General features: G+C 62.4%; 2 protein-coding genes across 21 annotated transcripts in view; one reads left to right on the forward strand and one right to left on the reverse strand.

Moving 5' to 3' along the window:
- Positions 1-13,238, reverse strand: part of TMC6 (transmembrane channel like 6) — a 21,045-nt gene extending 7,807 nt beyond the window's left edge. For 2 of the 17 annotated variants that reach the window (XR_010153109.1, XM_063799380.1), the window contains exons 1-12: positions 7,565-7,709; positions 5,727-5,864; positions 5,474-5,598; positions 5,227-5,316; positions 4,676-4,834; positions 4,108-4,213; positions 3,844-3,940; positions 3,479-3,610; positions 2,943-3,133; positions 1,595-1,739; positions 547-702; positions 5-156 (exon numbers count right to left, since the gene is read on the reverse strand). Coding sequence is in view for 11 of the 17 variants with exons in the window: in XM_063799380.1 (XP_063655450.1) it covers positions 5-156; positions 547-702; positions 1,595-1,739; positions 2,943-3,133; positions 3,479-3,610; positions 3,844-3,940; positions 4,108-4,213; positions 4,676-4,834; positions 5,227-5,316; positions 5,474-5,598; positions 5,727-5,782 (1,409 nt within the window). In the remaining 6 variants the exon portion in view is untranslated. Of the gene's footprint in view, positions 1-4; positions 157-546; positions 703-1,594; positions 1,740-2,942; positions 3,134-3,478; positions 3,737-3,843; positions 3,941-4,107; positions 4,214-4,675; positions 4,835-5,226; positions 5,317-5,473; positions 5,599-5,726; positions 5,933-6,665; positions 6,908-7,564; positions 7,749-9,941; positions 10,222-11,327; positions 11,420-12,674 lie in introns of those variants that run through there. The other 15 variants (XR_002940263.3, XM_063799374.1, XR_010153106.1 and 12 more) reach the window with 14 other exon arrangements.
- Positions 9,659-20,294, forward strand: TMC8 (transmembrane channel like 8). 4 transcript variants are annotated; one of them, XM_016933013.3, is made up of 16 exons: positions 9,659-9,792; positions 10,218-10,673; positions 10,817-10,965; positions 11,294-11,443; positions 11,723-11,805; positions 12,341-12,477; positions 12,789-12,936; positions 13,330-13,500; positions 13,806-13,945; positions 16,167-16,290; positions 16,649-16,746; positions 16,937-17,120; positions 17,281-17,411; positions 17,505-17,663; positions 18,092-18,170; positions 19,763-20,294. In XM_016933013.3, the coding sequence occupies exons 2-16, from the start codon at positions 10,525-10,527 to the stop codon at positions 20,039-20,041; spliced, it is 2,181 nt and encodes a 726-aa protein (XP_016788502.2). In that variant the 5' UTR covers positions 9,659-9,792; positions 10,218-10,524; the 3' UTR covers positions 20,042-20,294. The 4 variants fall into 4 exon arrangements, 2 of the variants coding, with proteins under 2 accessions (XP_016788502.2, XP_016788501.1); XR_001711109.4 differs by lacking the exon at positions 9,659-9,792 and having other exon boundaries at positions 10,525-10,673; positions 18,092-18,367; XR_001711108.4 differs by lacking the exon at positions 9,659-9,792 and having other exon boundaries at positions 10,525-10,673; positions 17,505-18,170.
- Positions 20,295-22,053: the final 1,759 nt, after the last annotated feature.

Below are 22,053 nucleotides of genomic sequence, written 5' to 3' on the forward strand. Positions count from 1 at the left end.
ACACCTGCAGATGGCCACGTACACCTCCAGTACCGGGGAGTCATGCGGCTCCAGGGCGGCCAGGACACGGCACAGGTAGGGGGCCCCCAGGTTGAGGAGGCCAACCACCAGGGGCAGGACCAGCAGCGCAGCCTCCTGGCCAACAGCCTCTGGACTCTGCAGGGGTGCAGGGAGCGGTGTCATGGGAGCCCCCCATCCATGGTGGGAGCGGGCAGCTACAGGGAAGGGCCCGGGGTGGAACTGGCAGGTAGCACCTCCCTCCTCCAAGATCCGGCCCTCCCCAGGCCTCAAGTTCAAACCACACAGGAAGCGGGGAGGGGTACAAGTAGTGGAAAAGAAACCAGAAACCAAAAAATAAAACCGTGAGACAGGACAAGGGGCGAGAAGTGGGGCTGGGAGGGGGCCCCAGCACGGGGCACAGCGTACATGGCACCCTGGGCTGGCTGGGTGGAGGAGGAGAGGCAAGGCTGCCTCCCCAGGGGGCAGGTGCCCAGAGTCACTGGGGACACGTTCCAAGCAAGGGCCAGGCTCCCCCCATCCCCGCACCTGGATCATGAACTCCGAGAAGACGTGGACGGCCACGGCGCAGCCCAGCGCGGTCCCCAGACACAGCAGCCACACAAGCCCCAGCACAGCCGCCTGCCGCAGCCTCCCGCACACGCTCCTGGGGCTGTGCCGCAGCTGCCACTCGGCCAGCAGCTCCTGCAGACGGCACCGTGTCCCCGTCACCCACACCAGAGCACGGGCACACGCCGATGTGCAGACACAGCACAACACACACAACACACATGAGACACACCAGGAGGCTTGAACCAGGACAGAGGGCCAGTTCCCCATGCCCCACCTGCCCTTTCATCTGCTGAGGGCCCTCCCTCCAGGCACAGAGAGGACCCAGTCCCCTGCCGAGAGGCCCCTGTGCCTGGGCTGGCGTTCACTCCCGAGGCCTGCCTCAACCCCTCTCCGCCCACCTCCCCAGCCCTGCCCGCTGGGGCAGGGGCCTTGCTCAGAGGTCCTTTCCTGTTCCCTGTGGATGTGGGTGGCCCCCAGTGACCAGAAGCCCCCCCACATGGAATGGCTCATGACAGGTCACAGCTCTGAGCTCCTTGAAGCACAGAACCCCAGAAAGGCAGAGAATGTTCCATGAGGCCCGGCTCTGCAGCCTCCTGGCCCCGCAACCTCTACAAGGGCCTTGGCCTCTATGCCTCAGTCTCCTCTCTGAGGCACACAGAAGGTGACAGTCCTCACCCACTGGCCTCCTATGGCCACCAACCAAGCTAACGCCAGCCAGGGAGCATGTGCCAGCTGGGGCCTGAGGCCTCAGGGCTGGCTCCCGGGTGCCCACGGGGTCATGGCGCTACTACCCGCTAGCAGACAACAGAGGCAGCCACTAACTGAGGGGTGTGTGCCAGAGAAAAACTCAGGGCCTGCCCGTCACTGCAAGCGGAAGACCACGCCTGCCCAGCGCCCCGAGTTCAGCTCACGGACAGATGGCCCTCCCTCTAGACCACGGTTCTGGTCACATGGTCCTAAGTGGACCCAGGGCCAGGCCTGCAGGGAGCTGGGCAGGCCAGCTTGGTGCTCCGGGGCCACTCACCTTCAGCCGGGTGCGAATATTGTCCTGCTGGAGGCGGGAGGCCCGCTTCTGCGTCACCTTGTAGTCCCAGGAGCAGAAGACGGTGATGGCGTGGATGCCAGAGGTGCTGCCCACCCGGTAGCTCTCCCCGAAAGAGTGAGCCATGCTGGGGAGAAGCAGACACAGACATGGCAACTGACAAGCTGACGGGCAGAGGCCAAGGGGAGAAGGCAGACCGGATGCTCTGGGCAGCCAGACCCCACCACCCACTCAGGAGCCATCTGGGCCCTGACTGGGCCTCCTGCCACACCCCTGCCCCACAACCAGCCCTCTACACCAGTCTCATCCAACATATCACCCACCAGCCACATCTGCCTAGAAGAGGGGGCAGGGCTGCATTCACCGCGGACTTGGCTGGCTGCCTCCCAGCGAGACATGGACCAGAAGATGCCGGGCTCACCTCAGGGCCTTTGCACTGCTGGTCCCAATGACCAAAACATCTTCCCTGCTTCCTTATCCATCCCCACTCTTATCTAACCTTCCCCTCTCAGGGCAAGTGCCGCCTCCCCTGGGAAGCAGCCTGACTCCTTCCCCAGTGCTCCCATAACACTGGGGAAACACCACTAAGCCTCATGGATTGTCCCAACCCATTCAGTGGTCCATCTTCTCCCAGAGACAGCAAGCCCCCCTAGGACATTTACCATCCTGCCCTGAGCTGAGCACAGAGAATGTTTGTGGAATACGTAGATGCATGGGTGGATGGGTGGATGGATGGATGAATAAATGTGTGGGTGGATGGGTGGATGGATGAACGGATGGGTGGATGAATGGGTGGGTAGATAAGGAGGTGGATGGATGTGTGAATGGATGGATGCGTGGATGAATGAGTGGGTGGATGGATGAATGGATGGATGGGTGGGTGGGTTAAATTGAGTGGATGGATGGGTGGGTAGATGGATAAATGGGTGGATGGGTGAATGGGTGAATGTGTGAATGGATGAATGGGTGGATGGGTGGGTGAATTGATTGGGTGAATGGGTGGGTAGATGGATGGGTGGGTGAATTGAGTGGGTGGATGGGGGGGTGAATTGAGTGGGTAGATAGGTAGGTGGATGGATGAATGGGTAAATGGGTGGGTGAATTGAGTGGGTGGATGGGTGGGTGGATGGATGAATGGGTGGATGGGTGGGTAGGTAGATGGATGGGTAGATGGGTGGGTAAGTGGATAGTTGGATAGGTGAGTGGATGAGAGCAGACAGGTAGATGGACAGGAGGAAGAAAGGAAGAGGGAAGAATCAATGAATGGGTCGAAAGATGAATGGATGGATGAGTGGAGCTCGGAGCCTGGGTCATGAGGTGGAGGCGTTACCTGTACACCAGGGTGATGCAGGTGATAAAGAAGCTCACGCCCACAGTGGAGAGGTAGGCCAGGGGCATGTTGTAGGGCAGGCCACCCACCCTGGGTGTGCACTGGCTGCCATCCAGGGGGCTGCCACACGGCTGGTTCAGCGTGGCGTTACTGTAGTGGCCGTAGTACATGACGGTGTGGGTGAAGCAACCCTGCCACAGGGAGATCCAGCTGAGTCAGGGACTCTCCCCACGCCCCACCCCGACCCTCAGGCCTGACAGCCACAGGGGCAGAGCAGGAGGAGGCCAGGCAGGGGCAGTGAGGGAAACAGGGAGGGGCCTTGGCCACAGCAATCTTGGGCCTCCAGCCCCATGGGAACCCCAGCACGATGAGCATCCAGGGTCATTGAGGGGGAGGCGGGGAGCTGGCTGTGGCCACCTGGAGTCACAGCGGGGCAAGGGTTGGGGGCCCCAGGGGAGCTGGGACAAGAAGGGGACACGGTACCAGGGTAGCAGAAGACAGGCACCCCCCGTCCCCCAGTCCTAGGGCTTCCTCACCGCGCCTGTGAGGAGCTCCAGGCCTGTGCAGACGGGGGCAGGGCCCGGCAGGGCGGGTGGGAAGGCGACCTGAGGGCCCATGATGAAGGCCACCAGCAGCAGCAGCAGGAGGGCATTGAAAGCCAGCAGGGTCTTGAGAAAGAGGAAGTAGGAGAGCACGCTGGAGCCGAACTGGCCCCCGATGCGCTTCAGGGCGTAGCGCCACGGCATCAGGGCCTGCAGGGCGGAGAGCAGCACCAGGCCCAGGCTGTGCAAGGCCTGCGGGCACAGGCAGAGAGGCCCTGAGGGTGAGGCCGGAGGAGGCACCGAGGCCACCCCAGCCCTGCCCAGCCGCCCCAGCCCCAGGGCAGACCAGGGGCCCATACCAGCACGCAGGCATATCTGAGCCGGCCACAGCAGGAGCAGACCCCGCCGCTGCCCGGCTGGCCCCTCCACTTCCCCCTCGGGGTCCTGCTCTTCTCTCTGGGGACAGAGGCAGTCATAGGTGCCTGGACCAATGAGGGGCCTGACTCTCTCCTTCCTGGAGACCGGCCACCCACGGGCTCAGCTCCCCCCACCACCTAGCCCAGCTGAGGAAGTGGGTCTGGGGGCGCAGCAGCGGCGGCAGGGTCAGGGTCGGGGCTGCTCACCGCAGGCTGCGTTTCTCAGCCAGGCTTAAGGGCATCCCTCGAAGCATGTGGTCCCGCTGTGCCACTGCCAGGCTCTGGAGCTCCTTCACCAGGAGGCTCTGCTTCTCTGCGAGAGGGAGAGGGAGGTCCTGCCCATCCCCAAGTGCCCCTCCCTGCAGCCCAAAGCCAGGACCCTGGTCAGGCCTGTGTGTCCCTGCGGCACCGTCCCGAGACACCTCGGTGCCCTTATTTGAGCTTGAGTCGCCAATCAGCCGTGTGTTTGCTTCAGTCAGCGACAAGCAGGAAGCTCACAGAGCACAGGGGCCTGTTTCCCACGCACGGTCCCCGACTCGGGGCCCAGGGCCACAGCCCTCCAAGCACTCCAAGGCGCTTGTGAGGTAAGACCCCCACTTCCCTGTCCCGGCGGGTCCCTGCAGAGGGACGGGGGGGCCTTCAGGCAGCCTGCTAAGGGATAGGAGAGGGGCCTCTGGCTCTGCAGCACCCCAGCCACCGCCCAGGCCAGGCTGGCCTCTTGCACCCCACCCCAGGCCGGTGTCCGCCACTGGGGCTCCAGTGCCCACTCACTCACCCTCCTCCTCCCGGGCCGTGGGGTCCAGCTCCAGGTCGTACAGGCGGAGGCTGGGCCGGGCGGAGTGGACAAAGTTCCCGAGCAGGGGCCGGCTGCTCCTGCGCCGAAGCTGCACCGTGCGGTTGTAGTACTGGGAGATGATGGCACCTCGGCTGCGGCCTATGGAGGCAGCTGGGCAGGGCCGGGCCGGGCAGGGCCAGGCCTCCCTCCCCTCAGGATGGGCTCACCACAGGTCTCTGCGTCCCTCACCCCTTCCCAGGACCCAGGAAAATCCTTTCAACAAAGACTTCAGGCACCACTGCATTCCAAAAGCCTATTTTTACCCCGTGATGACTCTGGAGTCATTTTTGGAGCCCAGCGAGGGCCACATGGGGCTGTGCTGGGCCCCCGGGCAGCAGATAGGATGGGCTAGGAGCCCGCCCTGGGCCTGGCTCTGAGCTACGGGAGCAGCCACTACTCAGGGAGATGCCTGGCGGGAAGCCCAGCCCAGCCCCAGGGACTGGGGTCAACTCGGAGCCGGGGCCGAGGCCGAGGCTGAGGGTCCCACTCACCAATGGTGCGGCTGGGCATGCTGGCCAGGATGCGCAGTGTGGCCGTGCTCTGGGTGCCCTCGGGCCGCCAGAGTGTCTGCTGGCTACTTCCTACAAAGCAAGAAAGACTCACCAGGGGTCCTGGAGATGCCGTTGGCCACAGTATCTCCCACCCCATCCCAGGCCTGCAGAGCTGGGAGGCCCATCCTGAGGGGCTGGGGCACCCAAGTCTTGGTCCACACCACCCAGCATCCAGGCCTGAGCTCACCTGTCACCTCTCGCTCTCTCTGCTGCAGCTCCAGCCCCTCCTGGGCCGTGCACTGGCTCTGCTCCTGGATGAGCTGCTGGAAGGAGTCGTGCACTTCGCTTTCATCATAGGGGCTGAGGTCCCGGCTGCAGAGGGGGTTGGCAGGGGGGTCAGGCTCCAGCCACCTCTCTCCTTCCAGCAGCCCCTGTTCAGGTGACCTCTCCGTGGGGGGTGGAACATTCCAGCCTCCAGCCCCCAGCCCCAGAGCGCTTACCCCTGGTCCCCTGGGGTCTCAGGGACATCGAGGATGAAGGCCAGTGGCTGGGCCATGTCTCTGGCCAATGCCCGCTAGTCTGCAGTCCTAGGGTAGCTCAGAGCCTGGGCGCCACCTCCGGAGCCTCCTGCTGCCCATCTGATGAGACAGGGGCACAGAGCCAGGGGTGGTCTTCAACGCCTGGCAGGTGTCCACACCACCCATTCCTGGGGGAACCATGGGAGGTGCCACTCACAGCCCAGACAGTCCCGCCCACCCCCCTATCACCCCAGGTAAATAAATGGTGAGGCACCGAATAAGCCTCATGCCAGAATGGAATGGGGGGCCCCCTCCAGTGTCAGGGGAGGGGAGAGAGGAAGGAAGGGTGTGGGGTCTGCAGTTCCACATCTGTTTCCTCGATGTCGCCAGTCCCTGGGAAATGGGGAAGAGGTAGGGTGCCTGTAGACACAGCCCCTTTCAGGATCTCCATGCCCAGGGTTCTGGCACAGAGACATCTCCTTTTTGGAGAGAAAGGTCAGAGTAGGCTGGAGGCCTTCTCTGCGTCTGCCCTGTGACCTCAAAGAACTTCCTCTAGCAGGAAATTAGCTGCTGGAGCCCTCACCCCCAACCAGCCCCAGGCGGAAGCAGCACAGGGGGCTCCTCCCCCACACACAGAGGTCACTCCATGCCACCGCCGTCAGGGCGCCAAGGTCCTCATGTTCTCAGAAGACCCACTGCCCTGCATTCCATCATCCCAGGGCGGCCGGCTGGGGGTGGCCAGGACCTCAACAGGCCTCCTTTGTCCTGGCTCTGCCGTCACCCGGCACAACTGGAACCCGAGCAGCCTTGTCTGGGGCCCTGGGCTCCGGGCCTGTTCATCTGTGAGAGTGGAGCCAGGACTCAGCTCCCAGCCACCAGCGAGTCCTGCCGGCCTCTGCCCTGGACTCCTCCTGCGCTCACCCTCAGGAACTCAGGGCTCAAACTCGGCCCGGTTGAAGGGCGCTTTCCTCGGACAGGCAAAGCCCGGGGGCGCCCCGACAGAGCAGCTCCTTGCAGGGGTGCCAGTCACAGGACCGGACGGCGCCCTCCCTCAGTGTCCTGGGTGCCATCTTCGGGCCCAGGCCCCACACCACCCCCTCCCTCCAGCAGGAGCAAAGACGTGGGAAAACCAGCCCAGAGCTGGGTCCGAGGCGGCCCCACCCAGCCTAACACGGGACAGCTGCCGAAGGAGGGGCTGAGGACGCCCCACCCAGTCCCTAGAGCTGGAATCCCTTCCTCCAGACAGGCCCTTCTAAGCTCAGGGAACCCGAGGACTCGGGCACCCAGCGCGCCAGCACTCCGCCCCGAGGCCCAGGCAAGTCCAGCGGAGTTTCCAGGCGCACCATTCCTGAGCCAGGTGGGGAGAGGCTGGGTGGCGCCCGTTTCCAGGAACCCCCACCCCAGCCGGCAGCGAGCTTCCCGGGAGCAGCCGCTACCCACAGAGAACCGCAACCTGGCCCCAGAGCCCAGAGCGGCTGCAACTCTGGGGCCACCGAACCCGTCCAGCCGACCTCCCTGTCCCCCGCCCCTTCCCATCCCGGCCACACCCGCTCCCCTCCCCGTGCCCTGGCGCTCGGCTGGGGGACCTGGGTGGGGGCTGCGGATTTTGCTCCCCGCACTGTCCTCCCCGCCCCTGCCGCTCCCAGCTCTGTCCGAGCCGGAGGGTCAAGCCCTGGGAGCTCCAGGAGCCCCCGGGGAGGGAACTCGGCTGCCAAATAGCCCCAGAGGCCGAAAGGAATTCAGGGGGGATTGCCGCTGTCCCCGCATAGGAGAAGCAGCTGGGGCTGGCAGGACCCGGGACCGGGATCGCGGCCGCTCACCTGGGAGGCGCCGGGGAGGAGGGGCCGCGCGCGCAGCCAGGGCTCACCTGTGCCCCGCAAGAGCCGTCGGGAACTGAGGTCTCGGCTCTCCTTCCCAAGGGAGTGGCAAAGGGCCCCAGCGGGCGACTGGGCCAGTCGCAGGTCTGCCGGGGCCGGGGGAGTAGCCGCACCTCCCGGCCCACGTGGGCGGGGCGGGCCTTGGCTATCACGTGACCCGGCCCGGGCCGCGGCGCCCCAGCCCTCCTCCGGGCGCCCCGCGGCGACTATGCCTTCCTCCCCTGCCAACTTCCGACCCCTCCTCCTGAGGTCTGAGCTGGGCTGGATTCATTCCAGCCCCTGGTTGAAGTCCCCAATTTTTCTGACGCTCAGTTTCCCCAAGTTCCAAAAAGGGGCAATATTTCCAGACTCATCTGCTTCCCATGGTTAGGGATCGTCCAAGTAAGATGCCGCCGAAAGCCCCAGGGACACAGAGTATCTCACGCCAGATTGGGCAGCCCCCCCCCCCCGCCCCCGCAAGCCTCCTGCTGACTCTCCCCGACCCCGGCGGGGGGGAGCCTGGTTATCTCCCACTCCTGACACCTGGGCGGGGTTCATTGTTTATCTAGCAAGAGTTCTGGCTCACTTCCTGTGTGCTGTGTGGAGAGGAGGGGATGAAAAGGAGGACACGCTGACACTTAGGTGACTGTCCCCAGGTGCTGTACCCGTTGCCCTGTTTTCTGTTATTCCCCATAAGCCAGGAAGGTATGCACTGATATTCCCATTTCACAGATGAGGAAACTGAGGCTGAGAGAAGTTAATCACCCTTTAGGGTGCCCCCAGCCAAAGCAGGAGACTTAGTGGTCCGCCTGGGAACTCTATGGAGGAAACTGGCTTTGAGATTGTACCCCCCACCCCAAGCCCATTTGGAAGGGAGGGTCATTCCTGGCGGGGAGAAGCCATGAAGCAGGCAGGGTGAATGTGAGCTGGGGCCCAGGAGGGCAGGAGAGGGCACTGCTGCAGGGGAGAGCAGGCAAGCAAAAGCGAGGACCAGGCAGGGGCCAAGGCTGGGGCCTTTTGGAGCTGCCAGTGTGGTCCTCAGATGGCTACCCCAAGCTGGTTCTTGGCAAGTGGCACCCTGGCATGGAGACCCAGCACCTGCCTCTCCTCCCACTGCTTCCCCCTCCCTGCATACCCACACTGAATTTGCATGAATGCCACCTCCTCTGGGGAGCCTCCCCAGATTGAACCCTGGTGGAGCACCTACCACTTCCTATTGACATGTACATTTGTGGTTCTGTGCCCCCTCCTACCCCAGCCCACTGTGTGCCCAGCACCAGCACATAGCTTGCTCCTGACACACAGAAAGGACTCTGGAAACCAGGAAGGAGGCGGGCAGAGAGGCAGAAAAGCTATGAACATTCAGACCTGAGATGACTGGGCCCTATAGCAGGTAGAGAGGGAGCAGAGAGGAAGGGCTGCGGGCTTCCCAGGGGCCCAAGGACAGAGAATTGGCAAAGATATGTCTTAAACATCTAGCCTGGGAGAGCATGAATGGAGCCAATTCCTGAGCACTTACTATGGGCCAGGTGCTAGGCCTGGGTCTTGGCACAACCATAACGCCAATGACAGGGGCTGGAAGTACAGCAGTAACACCAAGAGTATCTGGAAACCCAGCAGCCAGGTTCTGGGGAGCCCACCATCCCGTCATTATCACACCCTCCAGGGTGTGGCCGGCAGATAAAGAGTTTGGCCCCTGTGCCCCCACCGTCCCCATCCCCACCCATGTCAGGCTCCCAGCTCAGGCCTCGAGGTCAAGTCCTGCCTATCCCGGCTGGAAGGAGTTGAACAGAGAGGGCCTCAGCTGCAGGCTGGACATCCCTGGAGGCAGCCAGGTGGCAGACCCGGACCAGTGGACCCTAGGGCCGCAGGAGACCAGGCCCTGACTCCTGTGCAGAGGGGAAGGGTGGGCCACCCGCAGCCCAGCATGCACAGAGCTCCCTAGGAGGCCAAGTGGCCTACGCCTGTCACCTTCACCTCTGCATCTCAGGGGCCCACAGGAAGTGCCTGCTTGGCCTCAGTTTAAAGCAGAGGAAACCGTGGGGTGAGAGGGGAGGAGGGAGGTAGTGGAGAGGGAAGCTGGGTTTCCTGTCATATGACCCCTCCTCTGGGCTCCCTCACCACCCTGCCTGGCTTGGCAGGAGTCGTCTGAGAAGGGGACTCCTCCAGGGACTTGGTCCCTAGGTCCCCAGGTGAGCTGGATGTCCAGTGGAGGGAGAATGCAGAGGGTGAGGGGCTGTGGGGGCCAGCTAGAGCCCTGCAAGGGTAGCAGTGGGTCCCTGCTCCTGTCCCCACGGCTGGGGCTGTAGCCACAGGTCCTCATCAGGGGCTCGCGGGGTACCTGGGACTGGAGGCTGGACCACAAGAAGGAAGACAGAAGGGGGTCCCCCGACATCCAGAGTCAGATGCGGCAGATGCCGAGTCCCAGGAACTGTGGGGTTTGGGACACAGGCTCTTCCGGAAGGGCAAACTGGCACGTGGAGAAGAGAGGGAATTGTCTCTCCTCGGGGTGACGGTGGGCCCAGGCACAGGTGGATGCGGGGTGCAGCAGGTCTTGGCTTTGCCTGTGCCGGTCCAGACTTTCTGTGCCCTTTGGATCTTTCACCCCATTTGACAGATGGGGAGACTGAGGCCGTGGCTGTGTGTCCCTCTGAGAGTTGGAGCGGGGCTGGGCCCGAATTCGACCCCAGCAGGATTCTCTCTCATTTCTGAGCCCCAGAGGCGGCAGAGCGGCAGACCGGGCAAGTGAACCCTAGGGCTGCAGGAGCCCAGGCCCCGACACCGGCGCAGAGGGGAAGGAAGGGCCCGCCCCCAGCCCAGCGTGCACAGAGGCCATAGCCAAGGCCTTAAGGCTCATCCAACCGGGGACTCATATCCCCCCCATCGGCAGCCCGGCGCCCCAGCCTCTACCCGTGCCCGCCGAGATGCTGCTGCCGCGGTCGGTGTCATCGGAGCGGGCCCCTGGGGTGCCGGAGCCGGAGGAGCTGTGGGAGGCAGAGATGGAGCGGCTGCGCGGCTCTGGGACGCCCGTGCGCGGGCTGCCCTATGCCATGATGGACAAGCGCCTCATCTGGTGGGTGCCACGCGGGCGCCAGACGGTGCGTGGGGGGGTGCTGCGAGGCTGCCCCGTCGGATGGTGTGGGAGCACCCCGTCTGCTTGGCCCGGGTGGGCAGGGCGGGTGACTCAGGGGCGCCCCTGTCACCACCCCCGTCCAGGCAGCTGCGGGAGCCCGCGGGGGTGCAGACCTTGCGCTGGCAGCGGTGGCAGCGCCGGCGGCAGACGGTGGAAAGGCGCCTGCGGGAGGCAGCGCAGCGGCTGGCCCGGGGCCTTGGGCTCTGGGAGGGGGCGCTCTACGAGATCGGGGGTAGGACCCGCGCGATCCGCACCTCCCCTTGCCCTCTCTGGAGCCCCACTGCCCAGATCGGAAAAAGGAGAGTGGCATCATCCCACCTGCCTTCACCCGGGTCCCCCGACCAATCGGCCCCTCCCCCCTCCCACCCCTTCCGCCCGCAGGCACCGCAAACCTCGGGCCCACGCAGCACCCCCAGGTGACTGTCAGCGGTACCTCCGGACTCGGGCGGGTGGGAGCCTGGCGGGCACCCCACCCCGTCCGGTGGGCCCGCCCTTGGACTCTCAGCCCGGCCCCAGCCCCGGCCCCGGCCTCCCTGATCCACCCTGCTCTCGCACTGCAGGCCTCTTTGGCACAGGAATTCGGTCCTACTTCACCTTCCTCCGCTTCCTGCTGCTACTCAACCTGCTGAGCCTGCTGCTCACCGCAAGCTTCGTGCTGCTGCCCCTGGTCTGGCTCCGCCCCCCTGACCCAGGCCCCACCCTGAACTTGAGTAAGTGTGAGGCCCACCAGGGGAAGTGCTCCGGTGCCCACCTGCGCCATGGGGGGGCTGGCCCAGGGCCCAGAGCGTGGCGACAACGCTGGGCGTGGTCCTGCCGTGCAGGCCCCGGGGCTCTCTCTCCCTGACCTCGCCTTGTGTGGGGCACACCTTCGGCACATCCTCAGCCCCCTGCTCAGGCCTCCCCAGGGTTGGGGGTTATAGAGCAGTAGCCGCAGAGCCTCACCTATGCCTTGGGGATCCCTCTCTATTGACCCCCTTCCTCCTCAACAGCCCTCCAGTGCCCTGGTAGCCACCAGTCCCAGCCTGGCGTTTTGAGGTTCCACAATCAACTTTGGCATGTTTTGACTGGCAGGGTGAGTGAGGTCTGTCCCGGCTATGGTCCCGAGTCTGGGAGACCCAGGGAACTGGCTTCAGGGGACACAAGTCTAAGAGGACCTCTGCTCCTCCAGGGACATTTTGGCTCCTCAGGGTATGGTCTTACCTAGACAGACTGGCCTGGCCTGTGGTGGGGTTAGAGAGAGGCTGAGGCCACTGTGCCCAACATAGACTCATGGACACATGCCCGTGGTCCTCAGAGCCCAGCTGGTGTAGGGGGTGCCAGGGACAAAAGGGGAAAAGTTCCCCGGCCTCTGGGAGAAGCACTTCCCCACCCTCATCCTGGGAAGCCATCGAGTGGTCACCAATGGGGTTCCTGGGTTCCAGTCGTGGCTCTATTTCTCAAAGCCCTGTGACCTTGGGCAAGTTGCCGAACCTCTGTGGGCCTTTGTAAGACGGGACACTCCCTACCTGATGGGGGGATTGCACGGGGGCTAACGAGATCATATATGGAAAGCACTTGAGCAGAGCCTGGTGCTCACCCGGGCTGGGTATCTTTGTCGCTGTCCCCAGGCCTTCACCAACACCTATCTCTTCTACGGTGCGTACCGAGTGGGGCCCGAGAGCAGCTCGGTGTACAGCATCCGCCTGGCCTACCTCCTCAGCCCGCTGGCCTGCCTGCTCCTCTGCTTCTGTGGGACTCTGCGGCGGTGAGAGCGAAGCCCACACCTTCACCCCCTTCCCCGGGGAATCTTCCCTGATCACCCCTTCCTTGGCAGGGTACCCTCCCATTGGCAGGAAGGCCCATGGCCCGGCACAGCAGGCTCCTGGGTGCTTCCTCAGCCCAGGCTCTGGCCGCAAACCTTAGGAACAGGGCCACCGCCCCCTACCCTGACTCCTCACTCACCAGGACCTGCACCTGGGGCTGCAGGGGCCTTCCCAGACCCAGAGCCGAGCCAAGGCTGAGGCTGGATGGTAGAGGTGCCCCTCCTCCAGCAGCCCCTGGTCTCGTGCCCCGCAGGATGGTGAAGGGGCTGCCGCAGAAGACTCGGCTGGGTCAGGGCTATCAGGCGCCTCTCAGTGCCAAGGTCTTCTCCTCATGGGACTTCTGCATCCGGGTGCAGGAAGCAGCCACCATCAAGAAGCATGAGATCAGCAATGAGTTCAAGGTGTGTGTGCGAGTGAGTGCCTGAGATCCACAAGCTCCAGGTATATGGGAGCGAGTGCGTGAGAGCCACGTGTTCCAGGTGTGTGCGAGCAAGTGCGACCGTGCCAGTGTGTGTGAGCGTGTGTGGGAGGGAGCCTGTGGGAGCGTGATGGAGAGCGTGTGAATGTGTGTGCATGTGTGGCCGAGTGTGAGGGCACATGTGACTGAATGGGTGATGGTGAGCACGCCTGTGAAAGTGTGAATCTGAGTGTCTATGGGAGCATGACAGTGTGAGAGTTTGTGACTGTGTATGTGAGCGTGAATGGTTGTGACTGTGTGTGAGAGCGTTTCCTGCACCCTTTCCTCCCACGCCCACCCCGCCTGCAGCTGCCTCTGTCCCCACCCTTCCGGGCAGGTGGAGCTGGAGGAGGGCCGTCGCTTCCAGCTGATGCAGCAGCAGACCCGGGCCCAGACGGCCTGCCACCTGCTCTCCTACCTGCGGGTCAACATACTCATCGGGCTCCTGGTGGTTGGGGCCATCAGCGCCATCTTCTGGGCTACCAAGTACTCACAGGACAACAAGGAGGTGTCAGGCAACTGCATTCATTTAATCCTGGCCAGAACTGCGGCGGGGAGACGGGATGATCCCATTTTACAGATGAGGAAACCGAGGCTCAGAGAGGTTCAATCGCTAGCGGCCACAGGTCACGGCCAAGGCAGGCGGGCTCCCGCTGGATATTCCCGCCAACTGCCAGGCTGCTGAAGGGAATAGCTTACAGGCAACCCTATTCTGGGCCTGCCCCAGAGTTACACTTTAGGGCACTGTGGGGGGCGGGGAGCCGACAGGGGCCCCCCAGCACGCGGACTCCCCTGACCTGCCTTTTCCTGTAGGAGTCCCTGTTTCTGCTGCTCCAGTACCTGCCCCCTGGGGTCATCGCCCTGGTCAACTTCCTGGGTCCCCTGCTGTTCACATTCCTGGTCCAGCTGGAAAACTACCCTCCCAACACGGAGGTCAACCTCACTCTGATCTGGTGAGTGCCACCCTTGGTGGGGACAAGTGGGCATGTAACAAGTCTGCATCCTGCTGCTCTCTTTTGGTTGTCACCTGGCACCTGGGGTCCCCAGCTGAGAGGCTTCCCCCTTCACTAGTGGCCCAAGGGAAGGCAGGTACACACCTCACAGCACACGACCTCAGGGCCCCAGGTCTAAGGCTTTCCAATCCCCCACCTCCAAAGGAAGCCGCCAGTCTGGACCAAGCTCCGGCCATTCAGTGGAGCAAGGGACTGTGGCCAGGGGTGCTGGGAATGGGCTTTGCACACAGGAAAACCAGCAACACGGGACATGCAGAGCTTCTACATGCCGAGGGTTTACTCCCCTTACCTGGACAACCCTCACGTGACCCGTGAAGTCCAGACCATCCTCATCCCCCTTGAGGGATGAGGAAACTGAGGTTCACATGGGTGAAGCGCCCAGACAAAGTCAAGCTCATCGTGCCTGCCAGGTGCAAGTTCAAAAGCAAGCCCTCGACCTCCTGGGCTCAAGCGATCCTCCCGCCGGAGCAGCTGGGACTACCACTCCCAGGTTCTGCCATCTTCTGTCTCAGCACTTAGGTCCTGTCTAGACCCCCTACTTCTCCACCCCTCATCCAGCTGCAGAAATTCTTGTGTAAAGCCCACCTGAGCTCCCACTGGCTTCTCTCCCTCACGCCACCCTCAGTCACCACTTGCCCTAACTGCTTTTCCCTCTGCTTCCTCAAAGTCAGCTGTGTTTGGTTTGCTTTGAAACTTTATTTTTTGAGGCCGGGCATGGTGGCTCACGCCTGTCATCCCAGAACTTTGGGAGGCCAAGGTGGATCACCTGAGGTCAGGAGTTCGAGACCAGCCTGGCCAACATGGTGAAACCCCGTCTCTACTAAAAACACAAAAATCAGCCAGGTGTGGTGGTGCACACCTGTAATCCCAGCTACTCGGGAAGCTGAGGCAGGAGAATCACTCGAACCCAGGAGGCAGATGTTGCAGTGAGCAGAGATTGCGCCACTACACTCCAGCCTGGGTGACAGAGTGTGACTTCATCTCAAAACAAAACAAAACAAAAAAAGCTCTCACCTACCCCTAGCTCCCTCAACAGGAGAACCACTGTTCCCAGCCACTCTGTAGCCCCGTATCAGCAGTGGGAATGTTCACCCTTAGAGATAACACGCAACCAGGCACAGTGACTCACGCCTGTAAGGCCAACACTTTGGAAGGCCAAGATGGGAGAATCACTTGATCCCAGGAGTTTGAGACCAGCCTGGGCAACATGGCAAGACCCCGTCTCTACAAAAAATACAAAAAAATTAACTGGGCATGATGAAAGACTAGGACACACAGTCCTAGCTACTAGAGAAGCTGAGGTGGGAGGATCACTTAAGCCCAGGAGGTCAAGGCTACAGGGAGCTGTGATGGCGTCACTGCACTCCAGCCTAGGCAATGGAGTGAGACCCTATCTCAAAAAAAAAAGCAAAAGCAGATAACATGCATGTGATGATGTTTCGTTTAGACAATCACCTATTTGGTCTGGTCATGCATTGTGCAGTACATATGTGTGGCACGTGTTTATGACATGCAAGCTTGTGTCAGTGGGCTTCAATGTCCATAGGCGGCGGAGGAAAGGAGGAGCTCGCCTGCAGTCAGGATCCTGAAAAGGCCACAGGCTTCTCCACCGCAGGGCTTGCTGCATGTGCCTCTCCACACCGGGCATGAGGGAACATGGCTGGACTGTGCAGTGTTTCTCAAACTGATCTAAAAACAGAACCCTTGGCCAGGCGCCCTGGCCCACGCCTGTAATCCCAGCACTTTGGGAGGCCAAGGCGGGTGGATCACCTGAGGTCAGGAGTTCGAGACCAGCCTGGCCAACATGGCGAAACCCTGTCTGTACTCAAAATACAAAATTTAGTCAGAAATCGCTTGAACCCAGGAGGCAGAGGTGGCAGTGAGCCGAGGTCACACCACTGAACTCCTGCCTGGGTGACAGAGTGAGACTCGGTCTTGAAACAAAACAAAAACACAGAACCCTTTTTCCCATGAATCGCCTGGAGACTCGGACTCTAAGAATGCACTTTGGACCACATTGCCACAGACAGAGCAGGTTGGAAGGAGGCTGGGCCCAGGACACAACATGATCCCACTCGGACATCAGCCACACCTATAGCCTGGGTAGAGCCAGGTGCCCATGTGCCTGGGCCCCTCCACCTGACAAGGTCCCTGCCCCCAGGTGCGTGGTGCTGAAGCTGGCCAGCTTGGGGATGTTCTCCGTCTCCCTGGGTCAGACCATACTGTGCATTGGCAGAGACAAGAGCAGCTGTGAGTCCTACGGCTACAACGTTTGTGACTATCAGGTGGCTGGCAGCCCGGTGGGGCCTGTCTCTCCCTTCCTTCTCCCCAAAAAGCTCACCTCAAACTGTGCAGAGCCCTGTTCCTGCCCCTTTAGTCACCTTTGAGAGAAGCGGTGAGCAGGGCTGCCTGCACCGCGGCACACCTCCAGGGGGCGCCACTGCTGCCACATGGTGGAGTGTGGCTGCCCTGGCTGTGGGGCTTCCTGCTCTAATCCCATCCTCAAGGCCTGGGTTTCAACCTAACGATTCTATCAGACACCAGGCAAGGCACCTGCACCACAGAAACCCTCACAGGAGGCTAAGGGAAGGGAGGGCCGGGGTGGCCGTGAGTGGTGACGGGTCCCCTTCCCCTGCACCCCAGTGCTGGGAGAACTCCGTGGGGGAGGAGCTGTACAAGCTGAGTATCTTCAACTTCCTCCTCACCGTGGCCTTCGCCTTCCTGGTCACCCTGCCTCGGAGGTGAGCCCCGGGGTGACACCTCCAGAAGGGCGGGGGTGCCGCGAGCATGTTGGGGGTGGCCAGTGGCTACAGCCAAGGGTGAGCGGGTCCAGTGTGGAGCCCGGGAGTAAGTGGCAGGCTGTGGCCATGACCGATACAGCCCACGCATCTGTGTGGAGTGGTGAGTACCTGGACCCTCCCATCCCTGCAGGCTGCTGGTGGACCGGTTCTCAGGCCGGTTCTGGGCCTGGCTGGAACGGGAGGAGTTCCTGGTCCCCAAGAATGTGCTGGACATCGTGGCGGGGCAGACGGTCACCTGGATGGGCCTCTTCTACTGCCCCCTGCTGCCCCTGCTGAATAGCGTCTTCCTCTTCCTCACCTTCTACATCAAGAAGGTGACGGCTCATGGCTGGGGGGTATGGGGTTCGTGCCTCTGGGTGGATGCCTTGAGCTGGGCTCGCCTCCTGCTCCTGCTCCTGCCCCCTTCCCTGGGTGTCAGCCCCCTGGGGTCTGCATAACTCGCTGACTCCTGGTTGCTATTGCTTGCGCCCCCAGTACACCCTCCTGAAGAACTCCAGGGCGTCTTCGCGGCCCTTCCGTGCCTCCAGCTCCACCTTCTTCTTCCAGCTAGTGCTCCTCCTGGGCCTGCTTCTGGCTGCAGTGCCCCTGGGCTATGTGGTCAGCAGGTGAGGGGAAGAGGAGGGGGCACCCAGAGGCTGGCAGGGGCAGTTTCTCACCCAGGACCCTGATGCCAGCCCCTCTTGGCCATCTCTCTCCAGCATCCACTCCTCCTGGGACTGCGGCCTCTTCACCAACTACTCAGCACCCTGGCAAGTGGTCCCGGAGCTGGTGGCCCTTGGGCTCCCGCCCATTGGCCAGCGTGCCCTCCACTACCTGGGCTCCCACGCCTTCAGCTTCCCCCTCCTCATCATGCTCAGGTTCTCAGGGCAGCAGGGGCCATGGGAGGGGACACCTGGAGGGGGAGGTCCTTCCTTCCATGGGGGTGGTGAGCCTGTGCACCCCCAGCCAGGAGCCAGATGCAGAAAGCCAAGGGAAGCAGGGCCTCTGAAAAGCAGGAACCTCCTGGGCCCACCTTCTGGGCTGCCATGGGGATTGCAGGATCACTGGGGAAGCCCTGTGTCTGGGTGGCCGCAGCTGCTGAGCTATTGGTATGGCTGTGCCAGAGGGGAGGGGATGAGGGGCTCTGCGAGGAAGGAGAGGAGGGTCCCATCCTCAGATACAGCAGTGTGCAGTGAGAAGACCGCAGTACCGAGTATTGTAGAGACTGAGGTGGAGAGAGAGGAAGTCAGGGAGAGGCGCCTGTGGCCCCAGGGGCAACTGACCATGAATCCCCTTCCGACCCAAGCCTTGTCCTGACGGTGTGCATCTCCCAGACCCAGGCCAATGCCAGGGCCATCCACAGGCTCCGGAAGCAGCTGGTGTGGGTGAGTGTCCTCGGGGCTGGCGAGGGGACAGCAGCTTCAGTGGAAACCCTTCCCTATGTGTGGCCGAGGGCCTAGAACACGTCTGAGCGGGTCAGGTGGGTTCTTCCTACTGGAGGGCGTGGCCTCAGGCTGAGAGTGAAGACGGGGAAGGGGAGGAAGAGAACAGCTCGGGCTCCTGAGACCAAGAGCCAGACCTGGTAAGTATGTGACCTTAGGGGCTGGGCCTTTGCCTGTAATCCCAGCGCTTTGGAGGCCCAGGCAGGAGGATCGGATCACTTGAAGCCATGAGTTAAAACCAGCCTGGGCAACAAAGCAAGGCCCTGGTCTCCACCAAAAATAAGTAATTAATTTTTTAAAAAGAGAATGTGGCCGGGCGTGGTGACTCACGCCTGTAATCCCAGTACTTTCAGAGGCCGAAGTGGGTGGATCACCTGAGGTCAGGAGTTCAAGACCAGCCTGGCCAAAATAGTGAAACCCCGTCTCTACTAAAAAAAAAAAAAAAAAAAGCCGGGCACGGTGGTTCGTGCCTGTAATCCAGCACTTTGGGAGGCCGAGGTGAGTGGATTGCCTGACGTCAGGGGTTCAAGACCAGCCTGGCCAACATAGTGAAACCCCGTCTGTACTAAAAATACAAAAAATTAGCTGGGCATGATGGTGGGCGCCTGTAATCCCAGCTACTAGGGAGGCTGAGGCAGGAGAATCGTTTAAACTCAGGAGGCGGAGGGGCGGAGGTTGCAGTGAGCTGAGATCGCCCCATTGCACTCCAGCCTGGGCAACAAGAGCAAAACTCCGTCTCAAAAAAGGAAAAAAGGATAACATGGCTGAGTGCAGTGGCTCACGCCGAGGCGTGAAGAGTGCTTGAGTTCAGGAGTTTGAGACCAGGCTGAGCAACATAGCAAGACCTCGTCTCTACTAAAAATCAAATAAATGAGCTGGGCGTGGTGGCGCGTGCCTGTGGTCACAGCTATTCCAGAGGCTGAGGTGGGAAGATCGCTTGAGCCTGAGAGGTCCAGGCTGCAGTGGGCTGTGGTCTTGCTACTGCAATCCTGCCTGGGCAACAGGGAGACACCCAGTTTCCACAAAAAAAAAAAAAAAAAAAATTACGACTTTAGGCTTGGGGACAGGGGCTTAATAGAGCTGAGGGAGGAACAGTGACCTGGCTAAGGCGTGGCCTCAGGGTGGGGCCTCTACCGGGGGCGTGGCCTTGGGATGCTTGGGGACGGACTCTTAGCGGGCGTGGTCTAGATCTGCATGGGGTGGGACCCTAGTGGGGTGTGGTCTCAGGGTGCGTTGGGGGCGGGGCCCTTGGAGGTCGTGGTCTCGGGCGGGGACGTGGAAGGAGTGGCATCTGGCTGCGTTGTGGACGGGACTCCTGAGGGCGTGGTCTAGGGCTGCATCGGGGCGGGACCCTGGTGGGGCGTGGCCCTGGGAGGGTGTGGCCTCGAGCGGGGCGTGGCCTCGGGCGGGGCGCGGCCTCTGGCTACTTTGGGTGCGGGCTGGCCCATGGGCCGCAGAGTTGCTGCCGCTGCTGTCCTCACACCCGCTCGTGGGAAGCAGCGCCTGTTGCAACTCGCCACTTGTTCTCCTCACAGCAGGTTCAGGAGAAGTGGCACCTGGTGGAGGACCTGTCGCGACTGCTGCCGGAGCCAGGCCCGAGCGACTCTCCGGGCCCCAAGTACCCTGCCTCCCAAGCTTCGCGCCCGCAGTCCTTCTGCCCCGGATTCCCATGCCCTGGCTCCCCGGGCCCCCAGGCCCCGCGGCCGGGCCCCTCCGTCGTGGATGCCGCGGGACTGCGTTCCTCTTGCCCTGGACAGCACGGTGCCCCGGCCTCCGCCCGCAGATTCCGCTTCCCCAGCGGCGCGGAGCTGTAACCCCGACCCCTGCCTCCCCGAAGCCTCCCTGGGGCCCCTTCAGGTCTCCTTACTCCATCTTCCAGACCCCTGGCGACCACCGCCCCTCTCAGTGCTCCAGGGCCTCCCTCAGAGGTCCCCAAAGATGGACACACAACCCCAGGGGCAGCAGGAAAAACATATGGGAATTTTCTTTCTATATTTTAATCTCATCCCTTTAAAGTGTCTATTTTTATTGTGTTTTTTATAATATACATAATCTATTAGTATAGTATCTCTTGAATGCAATTTTTTTTTTTCTTTTTTATTGATCATTCTTGGGTGTTTCTCGCAGAGGGGGATTTGGCAGGGTCACAGGACAATAGTGGAGGGAAGGTCAGCAGATAAACAAGTGAACAAAGTTCTCTGGTTTTCCTAGGCAGAGGACCCTGCGGCCTTCCGCAGTGTTTGTGTCCCTGGGTACTTGAGATTAAGGAGTGGTGATGACTCTTAACGAACATGCTGCCTTCAAGCATCTGTTTAACAAAGCACATCTTGCACCGCCCTTAATCCATTCAACCCTGAGTGGATACAGCACATGTTTCAGAGAGCACAGGGTTGGGGGTAAGGTCACAGATCAACAGGATCCCAAGGCAGAAGAATTTTTCTTAGTACAGAACAAAATGAAAAGTCTCCCATGTCTACCTCTTTCTACACAGACACAGCAACCATCCGATTTCTCAATCTTTTCCCCACCTTTCCCCCCTTTCTATTCCACAAAACCGCCATTGTCTTCATGGCCCGTTCTCAATGAGCTGTTGAGTACACCTCCCAGATGGGGTGGTGGCCGGGCAGAGGAGCTCCTCACTTCCCAGTAGGGGCGGCCGGGCAGAAGCGCCCCTCACCTCCCGGACGGGGCGGCTGGCCGGGCGGGGGGCTGACCCCCCCCCACCTCCCTCCCGGACGGGGCGGCTGGCCGGGCGGGGGGCTGACCCCCCACCTCCCTCCCGGACAGGGCGGCTGGCCGGGCAGAGGGGCTCCTCACTTCCCAGTAGGGGCGGCCGGGCAGAGGCGCCCCTCACTTCCCCGACGGGGCAGCTGGCCCGGCGGGGGGCTGACCCCCCCACCTCCCTCCCGGAGGGGGCGGCTGGCCGGGCAGAGGGGCTCCTCACTTCCCTGTAGGGGCGGCCGGGCAGAGGCGCCCCTCACCTCCCGGACAGGGCGGCTGGCCGGGCGGGGGGCTGACCCCCCCACCTCCCTCCCGGACGGGGCGGCTGGCCGGGCGGGGGGCTGACCCCCCACCTCCCTCCCGGACGGGGCGGCTGGCCGGGCGGGGGGCTGACCCCCCCACCTCCCTCCCGGACGGGGCGGCTGGCCGGGCGGGGGGCTGACCCCCCCACCTCCCTCCCGGACGGGGCGGCTGGCCGGGCGGGGGGCTGACCCCCCCACCTCCCTCCCAGACGAGGAGGGAGGATGCTCCTCACTTCTCAGACGGGGTGGCTGCCGGGCGGAGGGGCTCCTCACTTCTCAGACGGGGCGGTTGCCAGGCAGAGGGTCTCCTCACTTCTCAGACAGGGCGGCCGGGCAGAGACACTCCTCACATCCCGGACGGGGCGGCAGGGCAGAGGTGCTCCCCACATCTCAGACGATGGGCGGCCGGGCAGAGACGCTCCTCACTTCCCAGATGTGATGGCGGCCGGGAAGAGGCGCTCCTCACTTCCTAGATGGGATGGCGGCCGGGCAGAGACGCTCCTCACTTTCCAGACTGGGCAGCCAGGCAGAGGGGCTCCTCACATCCCAGACGATGGGCAGTCAGGCGGAGACGCTCCTCACTTCCCAGACGGGGTGGCTGCCAGGCAGAGGCTGCAATCTCGGCACTTAGGGAGGCCAAGGCAGGCGGCTGGGAGGTGGTTGTAGCGAGCCGAGATCACGCCACTGCACTCCAGCCTGGGCGCCATTGAGCACTGAGTTAACGAGACTCCGTCTGCAATCCCGGCACCTCGGGAGGCCGAGGCTGGCGGATCACTCGCGGTTAGGAGCTGGAGACCAGCCCA

Source organism: Pan troglodytes, chromosome 19 (genome assembly GCF_028858775.2).
Source record: "Pan troglodytes isolate AG18354 chromosome 19, NHGRI_mPanTro3-v2.0_pri, whole genome shotgun sequence".
Taxonomy (NCBI): domain Eukaryota; kingdom Metazoa; phylum Chordata; class Mammalia; order Primates; family Hominidae; genus Pan; species Pan troglodytes.

Coding starts and splice junctions, on each gene's coding strand:
- TMC8 (XM_016933012.4), top strand. CDS start 10,525: ATGCTGCTGCCGCGGTCGGTGTCATCGGAGCGGGCCCCTGGGGTGCCG. Junction 12,478..12,788: donor TTCTGTGGGACTCTGCGGCG/GTGAGAGCGAAG, acceptor CGTGCCCCGCAG/GATGGTGAAGGGGCTGCCGC. Junction 12,937..13,329: donor AGATCAGCAATGAGTTCAAG/GTGTGTGTGCGA, acceptor CCTTCCGGGCAG/GTGGAGCTGGAGGAGGGCCG.